The 25045-nt window shown below is 39.5% G+C and overlaps 1 protein-coding gene across 7 annotated transcripts; it reads right to left on the bottom strand.

The window, feature by feature from the left end:
* Positions 1-619: 619 nt before the first annotated feature.
* STARD3NL (STARD3 N-terminal like) lies at positions 620-24527 on the bottom strand. Of its 7 annotated transcripts, none has more exons than XM_064704906.1 (8): positions 24424-24527; positions 10972-11268; positions 8175-8252; positions 6311-6388; positions 4582-4635; positions 4373-4490; positions 2736-2834; positions 620-689 (listed from the first exon to the last, which is right to left on the bottom strand). In XM_064704906.1, the coding sequence occupies exons 2-8, from the start codon at positions 11194-11196 to the stop codon at positions 637-639; spliced, it is 705 nt and encodes a 234-aa protein (XP_064560976.1). In that variant the 5' UTR covers positions 11197-11268; positions 24424-24527; the 3' UTR covers positions 620-636. The 7 variants fall into 7 exon arrangements, with proteins under 7 accessions (XP_064560976.1, XP_064560982.1, XP_064560978.1 ...); XM_064704912.1 differs by lacking the exon at positions 24424-24527 and adding an exon at positions 24211-24347; XM_064704908.1 differs by lacking the exon at positions 24424-24527 and adding an exon at positions 23943-24120.
* Positions 24528-25045: the final 518 nt, after the last annotated feature.

Genomic DNA, 25045 nt, shown 5'->3' with positions numbered 1-25045 from the left:
CCAGGTGAGCACTAGAAGGCTTCAAATCAGAAGTTCCAGCTTCTCAAGAACATTTAATACCTCCCCCAGCCTGAGCTTTGCTGTGAGTGGTGAAGTGAAAGCATGAGGCACAATAATTCCAGAAGTAAATCAAGTCATTTCCAAAATAAGGAAGTAATTTCATATTTAAACAAAGTACACTACAAAAATGTTAAGATGAGGCTGCTCCAGTGTAATCCATTTGTAATATTAAACAAAAGGGGAAATAGTAAATCAGATTTGCCCATGAAATCTTTAGGCATATTTGTCCTAGATTTAAACCAAAGAAAATCCCTTCCTAGCATTCTTGTGCTTTCATCTCCAAAGAAGTATATCTCTTTGCTGCCAAAAAAGGAGCTTTTACACATCTGGTCCACTACTGTCCTTTCCAGGAGAACCAAAAAATAAATGCAAAGGAGCCCGACTTTGTGCTCTCAAGAGCTTCACAGGATTTCCTTCTTGAAAGCTGCTATGAGAGACAGACTGAGTTCAAAAATTATGAACTCTGAAGAGTTAACATACCAGTTAATTTGTTTGGAAAGGAACTAAGAAGAAAAAGCATATCTTTAGGAATATTCTGGTTCTATGCAAAAGGACTTACCTGCTTTTTCTTATTTGCTATACAATTGGTTTTTCACTGTCTTGTTTTTCTTCAGAGTCTTCATCAGAACCTGAAAAGGAAGACAAGAATGCTGTAGATCAGTTGAGAGAAGCTAAAAGACACAAAAATGTTTAAGTTTTTGGGGTTTTTTTTTTGACAAATTAGTCTGAATGTCTTTCATTTCTTGGAATAGCATATCAGCTGTGTTTTGAAGCTCAAATTGTACAGAAACTGAATAAATTTACTCCTTCCAGGCTGATTTTCCACCTGCAACCTCCAGAATAGACTTGGTTACCAAGTAACCAATGTCGATGATGAAGGGTCACCCCATATAAAGAAGTGGCTCCAGGGCATGTCCCTGGACAGGTGCAGCTTCAAGAAAGACAAAAAGAGACAAATATGCTGACAATTCCAACAGAGCTCAGTTTATACGTCACCTCCTAAAAGCAAAGATTTATTTTAAAATATGTTGCCATATCAGCAGAGAGGTTTATTCCCCACTGCACAATCACAGGGGATAGCTTATCTCTGCATATTTGTCAAATCAATATGTATGGCAATGTGACCAAAAACTGCTCTCTTGGAACAATCCATAGTTTGTCTTCTTAGAAAGAAATGCAGATTTTTGAAGAAAAATTTTAATCATGAGCTATTTTTACTCTACATTATCCAGCAGTTTCACTCTGTGACTACCAGTGTGTGTTAGTTCAAATATATTAATCTGACTGTTTCTTTTGTGTCTCATACCCATAAAGGGTGCTTAAAATGTACTTGGCAGTCAGGGCAGACCTGGAGAAAGCACCTGAGCTGTTACTGAATCTCACTAGACAAGCTGAAAGTAAAGGCACACCTACAGTCAATACATGCATGCTGAAACACATCTCACTGCACAAGCAACACTGACCCAGCCACAATGTCTAGAAAAACATGTTGGCTTCACTTGCACTTCCTCTCACACTGTGTATTCTGTTGCTAAAAAAAAACACCACAAAACCCAGCTGAACAGCTGAGTCCGGTACAATACTTCCATTATTCCTCAAAGCAGACCCACAGTTGTAGCTAAAATCCATTTTCACTCTGAATCACTGGTTATACTCGACACTAATGCTCAGTGACCCCTAGATGGAGCTCGGAGTCATCTTCACTAAGGCAAGATGCTCAGCACAGAGAAAGCAGACAGACATTAAAATGAAAAATATCACCAACATGTATAACTCCATACTGCAAGAGAGGCAAACTTACCTGTAGCAACTGCCAGATATTATTTTAATATATAGCATTATACAGCACAGATATTATTTTAATTATATTGCATTATACATAACCTTTGCAGAGGAGGTTTACATTTTAGGGGAAAAAAGACTGATAGAGGAGTTGGGGATCACCACTGCATTCTCAGGTAACTCGAATTGATTCCATCTATTAAGAAATTACTTATTTCTTGAAATGCTTGAGACACATTCTTGGATCTTGCAGGATTTACATTTATTTTTTATTTAATCAGTTCATATCTCAATTAGACAAGGCAAATTATATGCAGAGGTATATCTGATTTACCCAGACAGCTGAACCCTTTTATAGAGAGAAGGCTTTTTTCTTTTTGGTATGAGAAAAGAAAAGAAGTTCTGACTGAAGTTTCAGTTTGCCTTACAGCAGTTTCAGATTCATTGTCTATCCTAAGACAGTATAAAGCTCCAAATTTAGGCTGGATTAAATTGTGCATTGCTGCATAAATGCTATTGCTGGCAGATAAGAGACCACAGAGTCACAGAACATCTCAGGCTGGAAGGAGCCCACAAAGATCACTGATGGCAGAAACAAAACCATAACTGCCTCCTTTTGGTTGTGGTGCCATTTTATTTCAGACTCACCTTGCTTTTAGTCAGAACATGACTTAACTATGACTTACACACTAATCATATGTCTTGTAACTCATCTGGTAGACAGTAATTAAACTGAATTACTGAACAAAAAAGAATCTTGCATTTTAGGATGATAAATACAGTTTTCATTTAAAAACAAAAATATATTTTTCCCCTTCCCTTCTTGAAGGGCATGAAATATGCAGGAGTGTAAAGTGAATATGAAACATCTGTCACTAAGCCAATGCAAGTACCTGCTACAGACTCAGGGGGAGAATAGAACTGCCCATCAGAGAGGACTCCTGGGTGAAGAAGAGCTGCTCGTTCTGAAGCATCCTGTGCTATCAAAAATCCTAAAAGAAAAAAAAATAGCAGAAAATAATTCCTCAATGCTAACACATAAAATCTTAAAGATAAATACTGATGAAGAATCTTGAAGACTGATGTATTATATTAGCACTTCTAACTAGTTACTTCTTTAAATAAATATATTTTTGAAAAGCATCAACAATTAATTTAACACTTATGTTTATTATTTAAATGCTGGCAGCTAAGGTGACATATACTAGCAAAACAGATATTGCACACATGAATTAAGGAATTTTTCCTTCTACTATGTGTGATTACTTGATTATGTTGCCATATGTAAATTCATCAATATTCCCTGGCTAATGAAAACTTCTGAGATGTATTTTTAATGATCAATGAGGTGCCATGCAAAACCAAATAAATTATTTTCTCTCTTTGCCGCTATGACTCTACACTATGGCTTGCTTTCACCTATCTGTCTCAACATATTCAGTTTCTGCAGCCTTCATGAACTATTTGCATGTGTATGTATGGAATATTTTGTCTGTGAATATTCAATATGAAAAAATGCAAAAGTCTCCAAACTGGTTAGATTTCTTATCTTATTTAGATAACACTGTGATGCAGCTGCATTTCCTCATCCCCTTACAAGATAAAAAAAAGTTACTTTAAGTTTCTTTTTCTCCAGGTAAACCCCACTGTTCTCATTCAACCACCTTCCTTCTCAGACCAGTGAAAAAGAAGAGGAAAGGGATCCAAACAGAAAGACTACACTCAGAGCACATAAAAATGGAGGCATCCATGCTTACATACAGGTTTTTTGATTTACCTAACAGATAAACATGCCCTTCCAACAGAGTTTCAGACTGTATTTCAGGTAATGATGCATAAATAACAGGTTGGCTGTATAATTACTCTTCTGCTATTGAAACTCACAAGCATCTGCAAGCTTTCCTCCCCTCACCCCTCAAGCAGTATTCTCTTTCAACTGAAACAGTGGATTTCCTCCATTTAGTTGAATATATTGAGTGTCAGATGACCTAATGCCTCATCTCAAAGGTTGAAATTCACACTTGTTCTGGTCTCATTCTGCCTGTATATGAAACAGACTCTCCACAACACTTCTTTGCTTTCCCCTTTCCACCTCAAAAGAAGAGTTAGTGACATTGAATTAGTTACTGTGTCTACTCTTCCTAAAAGAGGAGCCAGACACTTTATGCATTATCCAGAAAATAAAGTTTTACAAGCCCAACTTAGTTAAATTAATGTGGTGGTTTGACAAGGAAGAAGTGGGAATTCTGGAATACCTCAAGCATACAAAATTAAACACATTCCCAAGTGCTTGACAAAACTGCTCATCTGGCCCTTCTGACTTTTAACTTTGCCTCCCTAAATTAATTAACACCTCACTTCTTTGAAGGCATATGTTCCTCTTTCCAAGAGGAAAAAATCATGACATTTGATTTCATTTTTTCTACAGCCTTTCAAATTTTGAGAAGCTGAAAGAAGCATTCTTCTGCCAGTTAACATGGGATCAAGTGTTCCCAAAGGCAGTGACTGAAGGGAAATAACACAAGCTTACTATTTTCTTCTTCAGCTTCTTGTGGTAACACTTTAAAGTCCAGGAACCAAGTTTCAATCCAGGCAAGTATGAATGATATGATGGGCAGCACATAGCCAAAAGCACCCTGTGAGAACAGCTAGAAAGAAAGAAAACATTACAAAAATTACTCTAAAGAATCTTGCTTTTAAGAAAACAAAGTAAAACAAACATTTGATTAGAATATATACCTGTGAAATAATTACTTTTGCTAATAAAAAGGCACTGGTCACTGCTGTTGTAAACTGAAAGAGACAGAAGAGATAAACTAATGAATGGATTTAGCTTCTTATTTCTGCCATTATGTATTACTTGCAGCTCTAAATATTTACTGATATGCAAGATGACATAGATTAATAAAATATAACAAGCATGATACAATTAACTTAAAGTGTTATCAAAATAACCTTATAAAAGGTAACTTCTAATACAAACACCTCCAAAGATTGATTTCCACATAGCATTTTGTGGAATCTAAACTGCCTGAGTATGTAAATTGTGATCTCACTGCATAATGAAGATAATGTAGATTATTCATCAAGTCCCTTAAAAAAAACCCAACTATTTATGTATTTGGGAAAAAAGAAAACAGCAGCTGTTCCAAATGTTTTTCCACTACCATCCAAATCAAAATATCCACTTAAAACAACAAAACATCTTTGTGGGAATAAATTGGAATAAATATTTTAATTCGTTAAGTGGTATTTCAATTTTTTTGAAGACTTAATACTCCCTGATACATTTTAAAAAATCAGCATGCTGGATAAAATATCTTCAAAACTCCCAAAATCTGAAAACGCAGTGAACAAATACTGTTCACATAAGCAAGGCCTCTATATGTTCTAGTGCATTTGGGTCCAGCAATTCTTTAAAAACCAGCAGAACCAACTTCTGTTTATCACAGGTAGGACGTTAAGATTCAAGGCTTTGGCAAAACCTCCAGTGAAGCTTTATGTATCTAAAATTATGAGAGTGGGTTCACTCTCACCACCTCACAAACACAAGCATCAAGTTGGAGGATTAAGAAATACCCTAAAGCTACCCAACTAAGAGCAAGGACTTTTTAAGAGGCATGCATTTAAATATAAGTACAATCAGAGCAGCAGCTGCCACGATATATGTGACTGTGCCATGCTAGCTACACAATCTATAAAAATCATGGCATGTAGTCTCAGAGTACTAAGCAAACTGCATGCTACTCACTTGAAGAAAGTTACACACGAACATGCTCTACATGCACCTACCACAGTGTAAGGGGAAAAAAAAGTCTGATTTACAAAGCACTAAGCCAGCAATACACCTATTGTATTACAACCTATAGTACTGACTGGTGGAAGCATGAATTTTTCACCAAATTTTGCATTTTTTGTCATCCACACCATACAGCTGCATTAAAGATACTGGCTCCAATCCACTGTGGTTGCCTACAGCTCTTGAGAACTTCCTTTTTAAGAAGGGATGCATATTCAACCTTTTGTATTGGAGCATGAAGCAATACAGGTGCTAGTTTCAATGGGTGGCACCTGCAACTTCTTAAAGAATGCAGGACTTAATGGACACCTGGATCTCTGGCACAATAATGCCAATTCTTGTTTTCAAAGGAGGTTCACTATTACAAATGCAAATATATTTCCAACATTGATTAACAAGTCTCAGAGGTAACAAGCAGTTATTCATACTGGACTAAAAATAAACCTTCCATTTGTATTAACATGATACCTCATAAGAATCACACCCACTGTTCTATTAAATCCTTGCCTTTAGGCTGAGAATCTTCCAGAAAACAAGTTTTTAATTTGCTACCGTGCAACAAATATAACATCAAGATGATTCTTAACACACAAGGGTTAAGAGGCATCTAAAATTTTGTCTGCTTGATCCATTCTAGGAAAAACTCCATGATGCTTGGCCACTACTCACAGCTATTGCCCACCAATGGCGCAGTCTGCACATTGCATATGCAAGTATTAACACCTTAAACCGAAAGACTGCCAGTAGCTACAGAGAGAGGAAAAAATATTGGTTGGTTAATTCAGAACACAGAAGAACCACAACATTCTCAGCTCACCGAAAATACTAACTACTTACAAAGAAACTTAGGACAGTCTAAATTCTGTTACCAAGAAACAAATTCAAATGTGTACTTATAAAACAGAAATAGAAGGTGATTTCCCATTTGTAAAGCAAATGGCAACATCCACCTGCCCAGACAGGCTCTAATGTGCAAGCATGTGCCATTCCACGAATAAATTAGAAACACAAGAAAGCTATACAAAGTGTCTTCATGACGACTTTACCTGACTGGAATCTAAACAGTTATGTTAGCTCAGACTAACAGCTGGCTGCAGTTAATCCAGCAGATACCTTGAGCATCACTGTGCATCTCACTGATCTTAGCAGTGTGCTACTATACTTCTAGTATTTTGTGAAATATTAACATTGTAATAATCAATTATTTTTTATGTGGCTGCCCACAATAGCAAGTCTTTATATTTGGCAGTAGAGAAAGGAAAGTTATGGTATTTGTAGGCCAGAAAATTAAATCAATAGCAGACAGACAAGATCTCTGAACCAGGGACCCTGAGCTTCAATTTCCCTATTTATTTTTTGACAGTAGATTTTCGATTCTGAACACATCTTTTAAAGCAAGTTGGAGACAAAGTGTGAAACAAATACTTAAAAATGAAGAGAAATCAAAGACAGCCAGAGGTATGATAAACCCATTTAATCTTACGCAAATGTGTAGTAGAAACAGAGGAAATCCTGTAAAAACCCACAAACAATTTTGCAGTTCTAGTCCCTTTCCAGGGAATAAAAGTTTATTATTTTGCATTACATATTCTTAACCCTTGGTTCATCTACAGGATAAAGGAATTTCAATGGTTACAGATAACATTTTTTGCCTTCTGCAGCATGGTGTATCATGGAGTCCTGCCAGCCAAACAATGGAAAAGGGAGAAGGAGCATAGTTTGCTAGCTTATAAAATTTTTCAGTCTAGTATGTAAATTCATTTGGTACAGCAAATGCCCAATGCAGAAGTAAGGATGGGGTTTTACACCAGTTTCAAAGAGAGATTCTGAATATGGTCATCAGTAAAAATGACTGATACCAAACCAAGTCACCTCTGCAAGGCAAAGAAGATCTGGTAGAATTAACAATCTTGCCCTTTAGAAGAACTGTAAAGAAAAAACTTTTACTTGAGTTGTGCAGCTACAGACTTGCTTAAAGAAAGAAATTTCCTAATGCAATAGATTTCCTCTTATGTGTCTAAGGTACTTATAGATAGTAAGAGAGCATCATCGTGTCATCTCTTCTTGCTGTTTGAGTTAAAACACAGAACTCTGAAAAACCTGCCCTGTGCAGGCCACCCTGGGCACAAATCTCTCCTCCCTGCAGCCACCTTATGCCCAATGAGGGACAAAAATGTCAGTTTAAGCAAAATGATTTTGGAGTGCAGGGCTGTGGGTCTTGTCCTCTTAATAAACTACCTTATGTCACATCAAAGTCACATTCTTGACCGGGTTTTCCTTCTGCTTTTCCGCACACCCCAAAGCTAAAGATGCACATAGACTGGCCCTAAGCATTTCTATCTACAGGCTCCATGAGCCTGCTGCCAGAGCAGGATTGGGCAACCCCTAGATGGGTGAAACTTGGCCCTTCTGGTTTAAATTATCAAGAAAAGATCAACCCTTGCACAAGACTCAAACTAGGAAACATCTGTGGAAGGAGGAATGGGAAAACTATACTTTTACTGCTCCTTTTTCTTTTTTTAGGAACACTTACAAATATATCAAAATATGAAGAAGAGTAGTCATAATGTAGAACTTCTTTCTCTAAGGTAGTCTCAATGCCTCCTTTTACCTACAAAGGAACAACAACACACACAGCTTCAGAAAACAAAATACAGAGAAATATGAAGAGTAAAACTAATAATTCCCTGCTGATATACAAAAAGATCATTAAACTAAATACAGAAGAGCTGTCTGCCAAGAATGATAAGGTCAAGACTATTGTTGCTTTTTGTTTTTCAAGATTACATAGGCTTTTTGAAGTGAAAACATTTAGGATTATGATCTGGCCTAGGCAAGCAACATTTCAGGCTGACCCAAAATAAAAGCAAACAAGCTATTGAGGGAGGAATAAATTATTAAATGTTAAGGACTGTTACACAAACTCACAAAGTGTTTTACCTCTTATAAGGAGCATCAAAACAGCTGATCAAAAAGCCAACCATAACCTAGTTTCTAGTCAGTCACATGTTTCACATAGGAAACAGAACAGAAACTGAATTTATACTTCAGATCTCTTCCTTATCAGCCCTCACACAATTTTTTAAGAGAGCTGAGCCAAAAGATCCACAGTAAAAAAAGCAGAAGCTGTAACTATTAGAATAGTCTCACACAAATAACTAAGATTCAAGTTTAATTCTTCCATTTGCTGATGAGATTCAAAATTACATCTTCCTTAGCCACCATTTTTCTTTCCAGTAGAAGGATTCTACTGTTCAAACTGGCCTTGTAAGAAAGTAATTTAAGGTGTATTGGCTCAGAGAATGAGAGGGAGTATCTATCTTAGTTGAAAATTAAAAGCCTTAGTGTCCATCTCCAACTGTTTTTAATATGAAATTCCGTAATTAAGCACTGCATGAAATAGTTATGCAAAACACCAACAGAAGGCTTTAAAACTGAGTTCGACTACTGTCATATTTTTAAGGAAAGGAGCTACCAAAGCCCACCAACAACATATGCTCGCTATCTCAAAGCAATGAAGTCTACACACTTCCACACTTTTCCAACTACACTGCAGGACAGTGTTTTCCTGAGACTAGTCACACCAACTCTGAATTTCTTCTATTTCTTCTCCTCTTCCTCCCCTCTATGGCTACCTAACAAATAGCCACTTTCGAACTAGTTTTCCCTTGGTTGCTCTGCTGTATCACGTGTGATTATCTGTTTCCAGCAGAAACAAGGAAGATGAACTTCCCTCACTCCAAGCTGTTCATCACTATGTGGCTGTGTGAGGACCATATTAAAATAAGGATAAACAGAAGACCATGGAAGCCTTGATTTTTGCTCAAAATGCCATGGAGCTACTCCCCGAAGCATTTAACAATAAGCTACACTACACCCAAGGAAACTGGATAACGGCAACAAAGTGAAAACAATGATTACAGGAAGTCTCATAGCAATTCTGCACCAATAACACAGGGTCCTAACACAATGCTATTTGACTTCTCACAAACAAAGCAATTCAAAGAAAAACAGAACAAAAAACCTAAGCACGTGCCAGATCCCAGATATCAGATTTTAGCTTCTAATCTCATTGACTTCGAATGACAAAACCTGTTTTTTATTCTTGCTGACATGTGGCAGTATAGGACACTGGTTCATAATATGTTGTCCTGAAAATACAGCTTTTTACAAAGAAAACTGCTGTGATCTTGAGGTCCCTTGATACTGTGGCATTCAAAATGAAACACCATGATATCATGAGTTGGTAGCATTTTCTATTCAGAATCTTCAATATTCTGAGAGCACTCATGTGCAAATCTGTACTCTAAAACCTCAACAAGAGATATAAACCCACTCTATTCCTTTTAGTCGTACAAGCTGTTGAGAAACTGGCCTAAAAAAAGAACTGCATCAGAACACTATGCTACAACCACTTTTCCACCTAGAGAGAAACAGAAAGTCTAGTCTCAAAATTACATCATTTGGGCAAGCAAAATTTTCTTTCTCAAATTAAATCAGAACGAATATTTTTCACTGTATCAATGAGCTATTGAACAGTCAGCTCCTGAAGCTTCATAATGTAAAACAATAACCAAGGTTATTCATCTAGTAAAGAAATGCTGATAAAAAATATTTACTCCAGATTTTTCTTTCTATAAATGGGATTCCTCCCTACTGTGTTCTTTCTTATATGCAAAATAGATTACACGTGAAAACCCAGCTCAAGAACTAGGATGCTACTTATGAAGTAACAACAAATGAGCTATCATGTTGCTTACTGGAAATTTTAGACCAGATTACAAATGCTGGAGTTAAAAGGTGGCAACTGTGGGAGTTTATGTTATTTAAATGCACCCTGCCATCCATACTGTGTAACACACCAAGTTTACATCAAACAAAATACAACAAAAGAAAGGTTTTGGCCATTAGAAGTCCTTTCAGGGACTAACACCTCAGTGAAATATCACTGACTTAAAGTTACTCAGAAGGCAGAGTCTTGAATCCTGTTAAAATTCACACTGCTTGCTAAATTCAAAGACATACAGTAACATTTTTGGTTTTAATGGTGGAAGACTACACTGGATTTCTAATGTTTTTTTTAGCATGGTTCACAGACTACAGGAACATCTAAAGGTTTCATAATAAGGAGATAAACACATATGTAAATGAATAAAAGTAGATGCAGTTGAGTAGGTTACTGTGCTCATGGAAGCTTAAATAAGTTGCTTAAACTTAAACAGATACAAATAACATAATTTTGGCTAGAAAGGAGCAACTTATCAACCATCTCTGAAGTGAATAAAACCTTAATATATCGTCTAAGGGTAGGTACTGAAAAGACAACTCACATTCAATTCTATTATCCACAGTAAGGTTATGAATAAGAGATCAAATGTAACAAACAAACAGAAAGTCCTTCTGACATCTGAGATGCCTTTCTTCTCCCTGCCTTCATACGACTCAATCCTTGCCATCAGCTGTGTGGGATTGATGGAGTGGACATCCCGCAAGGAAGGACAAGATTCCACACTGCTACTGTGAGCATTTTCTGCATCAGCTGGGACCCGAATCATCCTGGGTTTGCTTAGAGTGGTCTTCTCCCAGTTTCACCATCACTAGAAGGCTGATCCATACAGGAAGGATTTCTAAACAAACAAACAAAACCAAACCACATTAGTCAATAAAACCCCATAATTCCAAGAGCTATTTGCATCTTACAATGTCAGTTCTCTTTTTGCTAAACGGATGACTAAGAGAATTAGGCAAGTAGGCCCTTGAAATTGTTTCTAACACAGTATCAAGCTGCTCTTCATCTCTCAGAGGATTTGTGAAGCAAGAGAATTAATGTTCAATTAGGTCGTATGAAGTAAGGGAGCACTGTCTAGATTTAAAGGGTCATTTCTCCATGCTGCCAGAGTGAGATCATTGAGTAGAATGAATAAAAGCATGATGCTGTGCATCCTTTAAGATTTTCAATACTGACTTAAATGCCCTCAATAAATAGGAAGACAACTTAAAGGAATTTCCACATACAATTCCTTAAAAATAGCAGTGTTAGTTAATAGCACATCCAGAGCTGACACAAAGAAAAGATGAAAAGTCCATTAAAATCCCTGAATAGTGTAATAATCATTCTATAAAGCATATACACTGCTATTTGCTCTGTAAATTCAGCTGCTATAGCAACTTACATTGCCAGACAATTCCTCCATGAAAAAAGTATGTGTAACTAGTGGTTAAAGGTAATGCAATTACCCTAAGTCTCTTCTGACTATAAGGCTTTTGAAAGAATTTTCAGGCTGAATTTCCTATAAAACTGAGGCAGTTTTGATGCATGATTCACTTAAATCCTCCACAAGAACATTTGTCCAATTAAGGCTTCTAGAAATGGCGGACTCAGAAGTCACAAAAGTTTCATGGAAGCACACAGAAAATTTAATTTTATGTAAAATGCTCAGATAATTAAGCTATACATCCTGCAGCACAAACCACATCAGACAAGTTTTTGTAACACTGGGGGAACAGCTTTTTGAAATTCAAGAACAAAACTTTGCCTCCTCCTGGGTGGATTATCTCTAAGTTAATGGCAAGAGATAGAGAATTTCTTCCCACTCCTGTCTTTCAACAGTGTTTCAACTCCAAAGCTGCAAGAACACAGTCAGCCAGAGCTCAACAGGGCGTCTGTAACACACCACTAGGCAAACACAAGGGAGGATACAAGGACACAGGGGAACAGTGAAGGTGCTGTGGGGAGCTGCCAGAGCACACACATCACAGCTGAGGAAGACAAAGCCAGCCAGGGAGGGTCAATGTCTAGGTCAAGTCACACAGAACAACCTTTAGGGAATTCAAAGCACCAGGCAAGGGTGGACAAGCACAATGCACCTTTTTATCTTCCTCCTTTATTTCTAGAGCAGCTGCCTGAAACATGGCTGGCAAAGGGCTGTAGGGGAGGGAGACATAAGTGGCATGTGCTTGGTCAGGTGCCTTGAGCACTGCACTGAACTTTGGGCACCTGAACCCGAGGGTGTGAGCAGGATCACAGCACTCCAGTGCTGTAAACAGCACTTGCTTTGTACTGAAAACCCTCACACTAAAGTGCCCTGCTATGTAACAGCAGCCCATAGGAAAATGTTTGGGATGAGATCTAAACCTCACATCAGGCCATCAATGGCTATATTTAAAAACAAAAAGATAAGTAACACCTGAACCTCCAAAAAATCCCATCTATATTGGCTAAAATATTTATTTTATTTTGATGTGGAACTCAGTGCCAAATATATAGGAAGTTGTTACTTCCAGGCTGTATTATTGCTAGATAAAGCACAGGATGGCAATGCAATTAGTACAGCCAGAGTGAATTGCTTCAGAATGTGCTAGTTCAGCACCCATTTGCCTTGTGGGGCCGTTTGCAAAGAGAAAAGCGTGGTTTTAAAATGTGTTTGCTACCAGTTTGTTTTGAAGCATGACTCAAAACATCAGATTCAGCTTATAAATCCCATGTACTCTTAAATCCTTACTACTGATAGACTTTTTTCCCTCAAAGCCCTATAGATACGGGGATACTCACAGCAAGAGAATTTGTCCCTGGTCTTGCTCTGCCTGCTGATCCATCAGATCCATGTCTGGACATATGGCAGGGCCTCTCTTGTCACACTAAGCTGGCATCAAAATGTTGTGATTCTTTAACTGAACAGACATAGCTTGGCAGCTTTTTGCACTCATTGCAACAGCTCTGCAAACTGATTAATCACCAAGTATGTGCTAAAGATTGTTTCCCATAGTTTCTCTCATTAATTAAAATAAAAAATTCCTTTGTACCTGAATGACATAATCAGTCATTTCATCACACCAACATTCTAAGACAGCTTCAGATGTGTGCAGGAAAAAAAAATTCTTAAATTCTTCTTGGCAGCTGTCTTACAGGCACGTGAGGGCTATTAAAAAGCAGCACTTCCCTTTTAGTGTTGGATGGTGACTTGGCCTGACACTTTCCTTCCCATCTCAGCACTAACAGCAACAACAGCTCTCCTCCCTTGCACTTCCAAAGCACCAATCATGCCCCATCTCTCTCACCCATCGCAAGTTTGCAGTGGGAGCGAGTCCTGCTCTTCCCTTGGCTCCATTTCTCCAGGGGTTCTTGCTTGTGCAAAACAGCCTGTGCTTGGAAGGGTTCCAGGCTTGCAGCCCCATGAGGAGCTGCCTCTTTTCAGCACTCCTTGTGGGCAACACAAGCACCAGACAGGCACAGGAGTGCTTTTCATGCATCCCTGGCCAAGAAACTCAGTGGTGGAACAAGTTTAGGAAGGCAAAAAAGGTGTGTTTGTCATTGAGATGTGTCACACGTTTGAAAAAACCACACAATTCTTTTGCATGTGACTATTACTGATCCTTATTCTTGTTATTCAGGAAGCAGGCAGTGCTTGGCCTGAATTCATGCTGCCACATTACTTGAGTATTTGCATCCAAAGTGATACATGACATTGTTGTTGTTCTATTGTCATGGTTATTGTGCTTTTTAAAAACCAAAATAATTTTAAAACAGAGAAAAAAATTATAAACTGGGTGAGGATGTCTGGGGTTTGGTTTTTTAAAAGCCAAAATGCAAATTCAGCCAGAAAAAAAATTTATTATTAAATAAAGAGTGAAAATCACATTCTTAAAACTTCTGAGTTGATTTTTCTTAGAAAGAGCCTTCTTTGTGTGTCAGTCAGTTATCTACTTTCCTGTGTCTGGTAAAGGTTAATATTTTAGATAATTTTTAGGGTGTTTTTACAATATCAGTAACATATTTTCAAGACAGCTTGACATCTGGGTGTCTGGGTCTCTGATTTGAAGGAAACTGGGTTCACCTGGCACCACTTCTTTTGGCTCCAGGCAGTTCCATTGCTTGGGTAAGTCTATATGGTAGGGTTAAGGAAGGATGTGTGGTCAAAACTAACACATCCTATGAAGAAGTGAGGTTTAGAGACCAGCACATTAATTTTCTGCAGAGCCTAGGTGAAAGACACTCACCAGGAAGATAAACAGCCCATAATTTAGAATATTCCAAGAAACTCTATGGGCAAACTTGCCTGGAGAGGTGGAGATCATAGCAACTGTGTTGGACACAAACTGTGCCATTAACTCCTTGCCATAAGAGACAAGAGAGTGAGACAGAAATCTCTTCTCCCCACACAGTCCCACCATCAAATGGCTCTCCACAAGATGGAGGGGATTTGCAATGTTCTGTAGCTTTCCTTTGCCAGACTTCAAGTGATGGTTTTCAAGCTAAACTGAAGATTGCATGAACCTGCTTCTGGCTACACCTGCACATTGTGATAATGCTTGTGAACATCTGTTCTGAAAGAGTCAGAAAAATAAAATCCTGTTTCCAGTATATCTCTTATGTTACATGTTTTTAAAAGTGTTTTCAAAGCTAAAAACATCCTTGGCATTTCAGGCAAATAACAGTCTGGTTGTTATTTGGCTCATCATGAGGGCAGAACAGAATAGAGTATTCAGCTGAAAGGGACAGAAAACCTTATCCAACTGCCAGACCACTTCAGGGCTGACCAAAAGTTTAAGTATGGCATTAGGGACAATGCCCAAATGCCTCTTGAACAGGCTTGGGGCATCAACCCCTTCTCAAAGAAAACTCTTCCATGGTTCAATCACACTTGGTAAAGAAACATTTCCTCCTGTCAGTCTGAACCTGCCATGATGGATGCAGCTTTCAGCCATTCCCACATGCCTTGGTACTGGGCACTACTGAGAAGAGATCAGCAACTTTCCTCTGCACTTCACCACCTCAGAAAGCAGCAAAGAACAGTGTGGCCACCCCTCAGCCTCCTTCTCTCCAAACTAGGTTAACCCTGTGACTTCAGATGCTTTTCACAGGGCATTACTTCTAGCTCTTCAACCAGCTTCAGTGTCCTCCTTTTGCACACATTTAAGGACCTTCACATCCCTTTTAAATTTTGGGGCCCAGAAATGCATAAAGTACTAAAAATGAAGTTGCAGCAGTGCTAAATAGAGTGGGATGATCACTCCTTTTGACCAGCTGGTTGTGGTGCATTTGATGGTTTGCCACTGCTGACTTTGAGCCTGCTGTCTGTCAGCCAGCATCCCCAGACCCATTTCTGTGGTGCTGCTCCCCAGCCACTCTTGAAATTTGTACTTGTGGAAGGTATGCTCTATCCCAGGTGCAGAGTCTGGCATTTGTTCTTGTTCAGTTTCATGCTACTGATGATTGTTCAGCACTCCAATCCATCCACCCACATCCCTCTGCAGGGCCTCTTGTCCCTTGAGAGTGTCAACAGCACCTCCCACTTGAGCACCATCAGCAAACCTGCTGACAGTGCATTTGACTCCTGCCTCCAGATCACTGATAAGAACTGTGAACAGAACAGGGAGAGAGCCCAGAGGAGCCCCACTCTCTACAACCCTTTGAGCCCTGCCCTTCAGCCAGCTCTTCCAGCAACCATCTACCTGCTCACTTCACAGACTTGTCCAGAAGGATGTTGGGAGGTACAGTATCAAACACCTTAACAAAACCCAGGAAAACTATATTCACCACCTTTCCTTCATCTACTAGGCAAGTGAAATGACAATCTACAAGCTTACTGAAGTGTAAAACCATTTAAGAGGGAAATAAAACTTCTGAAATAAGAACCCACATTAGTATATTTGTGATATGCTTTCTTCAAAAAATGTAAAATTTATTGAGGCTTTTTTGTTTTCTTCATAACTACATATATTCACTCAACTGCTAGTAAAATATTTAGATAAGTAAGTTTTCTATGCTGACCTATTCAAAGTCATAGACAACAACAGCATATTTTTCCTGGAAAGAAAGCCTCCAAAGTTTGTATCTATTTAAATTAAAGGTGTGTTTTGCCTTTTTTTTTTAAACACTTAATCATTATGCCCATAACGTAAGCTTCCAAACAGAGAATTAAATTCTCAAACTTTCTAGTGAAATACAGATTTTACACTTATTTATAGTTTTAACTAGATTTTACACTTATTTATAGTTTTAACTAGCATAATAAGTATAAAGTAAAGGAATCAAAATGATCGAGCTTAGGACTGCAGTCCTTCCCTGCTCTCAAAGTCTACTAAAGACTTCAGCAATACATGGCAAGAGCTTGCCCATGATTTCAAACTACATTTACAATTAACATCATTATTTTCATTCATACTGACAGAAGCAGATGGCACACACTGCATGTGTCAATTTTACACATATCTTAGAGAGGGTACATCAGAATGCTGCTTCTCTTTTCTATCATTATTCTACCCCTATTCTTCCAGTTTATTGTCCTTGGTTTAAATTATTTTTGTTTACTATATTACTGTAGCATACATGAGTAACAGCACTATGTATGATTTGTTTTTCCTTCCAAGAAGAAAACCACACAGTAGAATTTAACTGGGAAGAGATAAAAGAAGTGATTAAAAATGAAAAAATAAAAAGGATTAGTCAAAGGCTATCAGCAGCTCAGCAAAATCAAAACTGAAAGTGCCACATGGAGGCAGTTTGGAAAAGGCAATGCTAACTTACTTTAAAATATCAGAGAAGTCACCTTTGCATAAAGTAACAAGGCACACAATGTAACATTGTGTCATAACTGCTGTTGAAACATACTGAACACCTGGAATACTTAGTATATGTGTCCAGACGACACTAAATATGGACCAAACATTGCTACCATAAACAGCTTTTCTGTGAATGTTAAAAAAACAATCAGAAAGTATTTCTTTTTTCCAATGAGTAAAATAGAATGACATGGCCAATATAGTGGGCAAGATGCTCAAGTACTGTGAAAACTACAGGGTAGTTTTTTACTGAAAAGCTGACACCAAAAGAGCAGCAATTTTCACTTGTAAGAAAAAAAAGAACCAAAAACCCAACAAACAACCCAAAACCAAACAAAAAATCCCACCAAAAACAAACAAAAAAAAGCAATTCCTTGCTAAAAACTTTCCTAATAAGGAGACAAATAAAACATGCCAGTTCTTTATCAAAGGACTGATATATTTTCTGATCAAAGGGCTGACATTGATGCTTACACTACCTGTTACACAACATGGATAAAACCCAAAATTTCTCACAAGAACAGAGCTTAATACAGTAATTGGTATTGTAACACTAGCATTCTAATATTTAAGTTATACTTAAAGACAGTTTCAGACAATTTTAACATACCTAAAGCAAAATGGTCTCAAACCATTGTTTTCTCTGGCACCATCATGAAGCTCAACTTCATTCTTTATCTAGGCGTAGACACAAATTGCTCTAGCCAACACCATGGACAGAATATACAATTATCTGTAAAGACTCTATACTGGAAGTCAAATAAACAGAGTTTCTGGTATGAAGCTGTATTAACCTGCAGGAGTACGAGCAGAAGGCTCTCAGTGTTACTTCTGACAGTCTCAGCACACACCCTGATTAAGAGCCAAGACAGATAAAACCAATACCTATGAAGTAACGCCGACTATAAATCAGGGGAAGGAAAAAACCCCAAGAGCTGGAGACTGTCTCCAAAGCTTACCTGTCTTGGAAGTTTGCCATTTACTGCAGCCCTGAGACACATGAAAAGTCTCTGTTTCGGCCCGCGCGTTCGAAGAATGAGTCAGAGTTCTTCAGTTCTCGGTCTCAGGGTTGTTCATTGCATCTTATCTATAAAAATTTTTCTCCTGTCCAGCCGAGGTCTGCTCAGCAGGACAGCCAGCGGCACTCTGCCTGCCCCCGGGGCAGTGTTATCTCTTTATACTACAAACTACGTATAACATGTTTACAATTACTTTCCAATACCTATCACCTATGTTAGACAGCGAGCTTCTACTCTAAACCAATCCCAAAGTGCCAGCATCACAGCAGAAGATGGAGGTAGAGAAGAAGAAGAAGAAAGGCTGGACACGCCCAAGTCCCTCCATCTTGTCCCCAAGATCCCAATTCTAAAAATCCCAAAATCTATTTTTTCACTTAGTGATAATTTTATTACTACACTACTTAAACTTCTGTGCTTTCAGGTCTTCATACAAAGCTGGCAATTTGTCCACGGGTCATAATCAAACCCACAGGTGTTCTGGGCTTGTGCCAGGGTCTCTGAGCCCCCTGGCAGCTCTGGACACCCAGAGGGATGTACTGAGTTCTGACACACCTGGACACATTTTTTATGGTTTTCCACTACAAATGAATGAAACCCACTCTGCTGACATACACTGTCCCTTTTGTTTACATAACTGCAAGAACTAATTTTCCTGAAATCCACTTGCAGCAGATACATTACTAGTGACCTCCTGATAGCCACTGCTCCTGTTCCTGAACAGTACTTAAATCCCTTCCAAGCTGCACTCATTCTGTCCCTAACTGTAACACATCATTGCCTCAGAAATATTTTAATGCTTCAATGCCTTTAAAAACACCGTTTGAAGCACCGTTCTGTCCAAAACAAATATTCCTTAGTGAACATGAAGGGATATTTAAAAGAAAACAAACAAAACACCAACACCAACAACAAAAAAACCCCAAACCTGGGGCCAGACACTTTAATCAAAGTCAGACTGAAAAATTCAAACTGATGCACACCCACAAAATTCCCCCAACATAAGCAGAAGATACTGTAGAGTGCTTTGGCAATACTCTAGCTTTTCAATTAGGCAACACAGCAGGAATTACAAGTTACAAATATGTAACACATTTAAAGACTGGGAAGGTTTCCCACTGGAGGAGCAGGGCAAGATTTACCAGCGAACAGGAGAGAGCTCCTTACAAAGAGTTTGGCTTTATCTGAGTGTTCAGAACTAGAGTAGCTCTGATTTATCCTGAAATAGCAGCTCTTACCATAAGTGACTTGTCCCTGTAAAAACGAAACCAAAACAACAAACCACCAGTTTCCTTGAGAAAAATGTTTCCCCAATTTCCTATGCCCCCATGGTGACCTAGCAAAAGTAACAGGGCAATTGCACACATTTGTACTGAGCAGTATTTTTATCAGACCATTGAAAAAAGGTGAAAAAGAGAAAGGAAAAAAAAAGGAAATACATTTTCAGGTTAGTAGAGCATCTGAAGAAACAGCAGTGTCACCTTTTCCATCCCAAGAGTGAAACTCCTAGATTCAGAAAGTCAAATCAAAGTGCTCCAACCTTGGACTAGTTTTCCCTGCAGCAAAAGAATCCCTGTGACTGAGCCATGTCCTGCAAAACACTATTGTCCTTTTCCAAACACTTCATTTTTTATTCTACAAGAACTGAGAAAAATGGCAGAGTAAACAGCTTGTAAACTTGGCATCAGCATTGTCTTTCCTCCTTTTCATCTCCATAGTCTCTTCCTCTCTGGACTCCTTCTTAAGAGCATATCCCAGACTTTTACTTTTAAAATGAGCTCAAACCAGAATGAATGGCCCATACAGGGCTCAAACCTGCACCATGCCATTATGAGAACTGTGCTAGTATGCAACTATATCCTATGTTAAGAAAATACTAAAACTGAACAAAAAGGATGCACCATAACATGTTCCAAAGGTCTGCCTCAGATCTCAGCTGCACTGAAGATGCTTTAGCATTGCAAACTACAAAACATGAATCCTGTGCATGTTATCACTGTTAGGTCCTTAAAACACAGAGAGAGAAAGTATCCCAGGTATAGAACTGGCAACATATCATTCCATTTAAAACCTATACATTCCAACTGACAGTATTCACTTCATCGAATCAGAGGATGCTATGGATTGGAATGGACCTTGAAAATGATCCAGCTCCAACTCTTACTTAATTAATTACCAAATCAAAACTAGAGTTTTTTAAAAAATAACATAATCCTTTCTTTTGGTTTAAATCTTGTGGACTAATCTTGCCAAAGACCTGAAACTACATCGGGATTTTACAGTTTTATACAGTAAGCTCCCCTCAGTTGTTTTAACCCATGTATACAGTATTTTTGTATGCCGTATGTATGCATACACATTCCAGTCGCAAGAAATAGCAAGAAATGAAAAAGGAAAAAGGAAAAAGGAAAAATGGAAAAAGGAAATGGAAAAATGGAAAAATGGAAAAATGGAAAAATGGAAAAATGGAAAAATGGAAAAAGGAAATGGAAAAAGGAAATGGAAAAAGGAAATGGAAAAAGGAAATGGAAAAAGGAAATGGAAAAAGGAAATGGAAAAAGGAAATGGAAAAAGAAAAAGGAAAAAGGAAAAAGGAAAGGAAAAAGAAAAAAGGAAAAAGGAAAAGGAAAAAGGAAATGGAAAAAGGAAATGGAAAAAGGAAATGGAAAAAGGAAATGGAAAAAGGAAATGGAAAAAGGAAATGGAAAAAGGAAATGGAAAAAGGAAATGGAAAAAGGAAATGAAAAAGGAAATGAAAAAGGAAATGGAAAAAGGAAATGGAAAAAGGAAATGGAAAAAGGAAATGGAAAAAGGAAATGGAAAAAGGAAATGGAAAAAGGAAATGGAAAAAGGAAATGGAAAAAGGAAATGGAAAAAGGAAATGGAAAAAGGAAAAGGAAAAAGGAAAAGGAAAAGGAAAAAGGAAAAGGAAAAAGGAAAAGGAAAAAGGAAAAGGAAAAGGAAAAAGGAAAAGGAAAAAGGAAAAGGAAAAAGGAAAAGGAAAAGGAAAAAGGAAAAGGAAAAGGAAAAAGGAAAGAAAAGAAGCTAATTATTTCTTGCAAGAGCAGGGAGGGAGAGGTGGGCATAAAAGAGAACTGGTACAAAAATAAGGGAAAGACAGTTAAAAAACCTCCAACGAATCTGGTACTAACTCTCCTTCACATCTGTTATTGTGCTCTTTGGAGCTGATATTGCAGCCTACCCAACACCAGCTCACAGAAATGAAGATTTCATGGCAAACTTTCTCCATTAAACACTAAATAAGCAATTTGGCCTAATATCCATTCAGTTTCTTAGAGTTCTTTGTGGGCCAAAGAAACCATTTAGACAGCAAAACCACATCTATTTTATCACGTCTGCATTCCTCTAAGTACAAAACACAATTTTTCAAAGATGCCAAACACCTCACTGAGTGCCTCAAACATTAAGCACGACACTGGTTTATAACACTGACTACTCCTACTTGTTTGTTTGGTTTTTTCCCAAATCAACAACAAAAATATGCCCCAAGGCTGCTAGCCAGATACTACTTGGACAAGAAAAGCTATTCTTTTGCTAGCACAGAACTGTGGTACTCCTCCTGAAACAGCTCAGGCATTTTATGTATTAGTGAGAAACACTCAGGATTCTGTCACTCCCTCAAGAACTATTCCACAAAATGGTGCAAAAGTTTATTCCAGGCAAACAACCCCTGAAAATTCCTGAGTCTTAAAGAAAACAGCATTTCAAGAAACTGACATACATTTCAGAATGGGATAAACTTATGTAAGATTTTTTTTCACTCTTAATTCCTCTTTTACAGCTCTTGAAGGTGCTTCAAAACAAAAGGAGGTTTCAGGTTTTACATTTTAGCTCTACTTTTCTTCTTAAAGGACATTATAAAGAAACAATTAGCTACTCCAAGCAGTAGTTCCAACTTCTAGCAAAGACCTACATCTGAACCGCAAGGAGAAAATACTTATTTTTAACACACCTCTCTATAATTTATCTAATTTTTCTGTCAGTGCAAGATGGAAATTAACTCCTGATATCTGAAGTGATGCTATTTTAGGCTGATAACTGAGTAGCTGAACTTAATATGGAGAGCATAACGTCATTAGACGATATTCAGTTGTGGTTTTTTGGTTCTAAGACTACTTTTTTCAAATTTTCATTTCTAATTCTACTCTCAGCTGAATTTAAGACAGCAAGGCAGAGAGGTAATGTACAAGTTGTCTTTTAACACAGTTGCTAACGATTCCAAATTAAGAACAGATGTTTAGCACATACAGTTAAATTAGAGAATGTTTAACAAGCAACAAATCTGTGATCCTTCAAAATGACTCATCTGAGTTGCTGGATGAGAAATCACAGTCCCTGCTGTGATTTTGATCACAAGTGTGATTGACCATTATCATGTCATCAATACCTTCTGCAAAATCACTGGTAATATTGTTCATGCTGACTTAATTCACTGAGTGAAATCCTTTAGTTGTGCTTATTAGAAACTAGATAACTGTAAAACATTTCAACAAATATATTTTAATAACTGTATGTTTAGCTAGGATGCTCTGACGAAGTTTAAAATGGTAAAGTCTAAACACATTCCTTCTCCTGAATGAAGGCCTAGAACAATTGTGCTAAACTGATTTTGAAAAAATCATGGCTTGAGAATTTATGAAAATTAGACCACATTACATCAAGACAACCACATTTAAGCCCAAATGCACCAAAAACAAATGCCTAATCCATCTGAGTTTAATATTTCATCAATTCCAGCATTGTTAAAAGGCCACATATATCTTTCTCAACATGCCAGCTCTATAGAAAGCAACATTCACCCTGAAAAGGTCTAACACAAGAATAACAAAAAAATACTTAAAATTATGGATTTGTGCCACAACAGGAGGATCATGGGTGCGTTTTATGCAAAGTAACTGGCGCTGAACACCATCAACAAACAAACAAACAAAACCCAAATCACTCTGCATCTGGCCTACTTAAAACTGCAAAGCTGATGAAAAACATCTACTAAAAATAGTAGCACCACTACAGACTTATAAATAGAAATTAGTCTTCTCACAATGCTGAATTCACTAACAATACCCCAAAACACAGTGATTTCCAGCACAAAATGACAATTTTCATAGCAATTAATATTCAACACAATATATACAATACGCAGATATTATATAAACCCAGATGACAAATCTGCACAGTAAAAAGTATTGACAACGTCGTGCAAAACCACAGTGATGGTCCTTTAAGCGGACTAAGACAATTTAAAAACAAACAACCTCTTCAAGCAAGTTTAGTATTTGTGGCGAATATTTCCCAGGTTAAAGCTGACCACTGTGTCTGCTGCCACCTGAGCACAGTGAATTGGGAGCTGCCGAGTGTCAGCGCTCCATCAATGAGTAACTTGAGCTGGAGCCCCAAGGCTGAGGCTTTAACCCGCTCTCTCTGCAGACGCACCAGCGTCACCCTCGACACGGATTACAAACGCGGCACTTCAGCACTGTATGACCCACTTTAAATTCGGATGCTGAAAGCAGGCAGTGCCTCTCCGAACCTGCCTAAATTAACCAGAATTAACCCTCAGCACGACATTTTCCCGCGATGCAAGCCGGGGGGTCGCAGGGCCCGGCTCGCTCGCAGCGTTACCAGCAGGACAAACAGGTCGCCGTACCTCCCTGAGGATGGAATTGCTGGGCTGGAATCGCAAGGAGAGAGGGAAAGCAAACCTGCTGCGGGTCCGCCGGCAGGAGAGGCACTGGGCATGCGGGAGAGGCGGCCGTGCCCGCAGAGCATCCCCGAGCGCCGCACGCACCCCCTTCCCGGACAGGGATCCCCTTCCCGGACAGGGATCCCCTTCCCAGAAGCGGTCCCCCGCCCCGCTCAGCCCGCCTCCCGCACGTGATCGCCTTCCTCCTCCTTCCTCCTCTTCCTCTTCCTCTCCCTGCCCCCCCTCGCCCCAGCAGGGCAGCGGGCTGCGAACCGAGGGGGACAAACCTGCGCCCTCCCCGGAGAAAGCGGCGGCTCCGGCACCGGAGGGACTGGGGAAAAGGGAGGGAAGGGAAAGGAAGGAAGGGAGGGCCGAGACGACCCGGGCCGCACTGGCGGCCCCGCCGCCCCTCTGGCAGCAGCACGCCTCGCATTCCTCCCAGCCCGTTCCCCGCCGCGTTCCCCTCTGTCCCCGCTCCGGGCGAGGGTCAGCGAGCTCACCCAGCGCGCCGCTCCGGCCCGCAGAGACGGCCCCGCCGCACCGGGCAGCGCCGCAGGCCGCGGGGACGGGCGGGGCGGGGCCCGGCGGCAGGGGCGGGCCCGGCCCGGCCTCCCGCTCCCTCACGGAGCGCAGGATGCGGCGGGACCGGCGGCAGGGGCGGGCCCGGCCCGGCTCGGCTCGGCTCGGCCCGGCCCGGCCCGGCCTCGCCTCCCCCTCTCTCACGGAGCGCGGGATGCGGCGGCACCACCACCCGGCCCGCCCTCGGTGCGAGGGCTCGGGGAGCCGGCGGCAAGGGGGGCAGAGCGCTGGCGGAGGCAGCGGGAGCGGCCCGTAGATAAGGCTCTTATCTTTGACCGTCAGCACCCCCAAGTTGTAGTGCAGCCGTCGGGACGAGCAGAGGGACCGATTAGCCGTCGTTCGCCCGGATTTCGCTTGTGTCTTTTGCAGGGATTCGCACCTGAAAATCACAGAATTGCAGAGTTGGAAGGGACCCTCAAGGACCATCGAGTCCCAATTCCCAGCCCCAGTTCCCTGCACAGGACCGCCCCTGTCCAAGAGTCGCACAATGTGGTCAAGAGCATTGTCCAAATGTTTCTTGAGCCCTGTCAGGCTTGGTACTGT

This window comes from Zonotrichia leucophrys, chromosome 2 (genome assembly GCF_028769735.1).
Source record: "Zonotrichia leucophrys gambelii isolate GWCS_2022_RI chromosome 2, RI_Zleu_2.0, whole genome shotgun sequence".
NCBI lineage: Eukaryota > Metazoa > Chordata > Aves > Passeriformes > Passerellidae > Zonotrichia > Zonotrichia leucophrys.
Note: the sequence above shows the minus strand (reverse complement) of the source record. Positions and strands in the feature narration are given on the sequence as shown.

Coding starts and splice junctions, on each gene's coding strand:
- STARD3NL (XM_064704906.1), bottom strand. CDS start 11,196: ATGATTCGGGTCCCAGCTGATGCAGAAAATGCTCACAGTAGCAGTGTG. Junction 8,253..10,971: donor TGTGGATAATAGAATTGAAT/GTGAGTTGTCTT, acceptor GTTCCTTTGTAG/GTAAAAGGAGGCATTGAGAC. Junction 4,491..4,581: donor CAAAAGTAATTATTTCACAG/GTATATATTCTA, acceptor CTTTCTTTCTAG/CTGTTCTCACAGGGTGCTTT.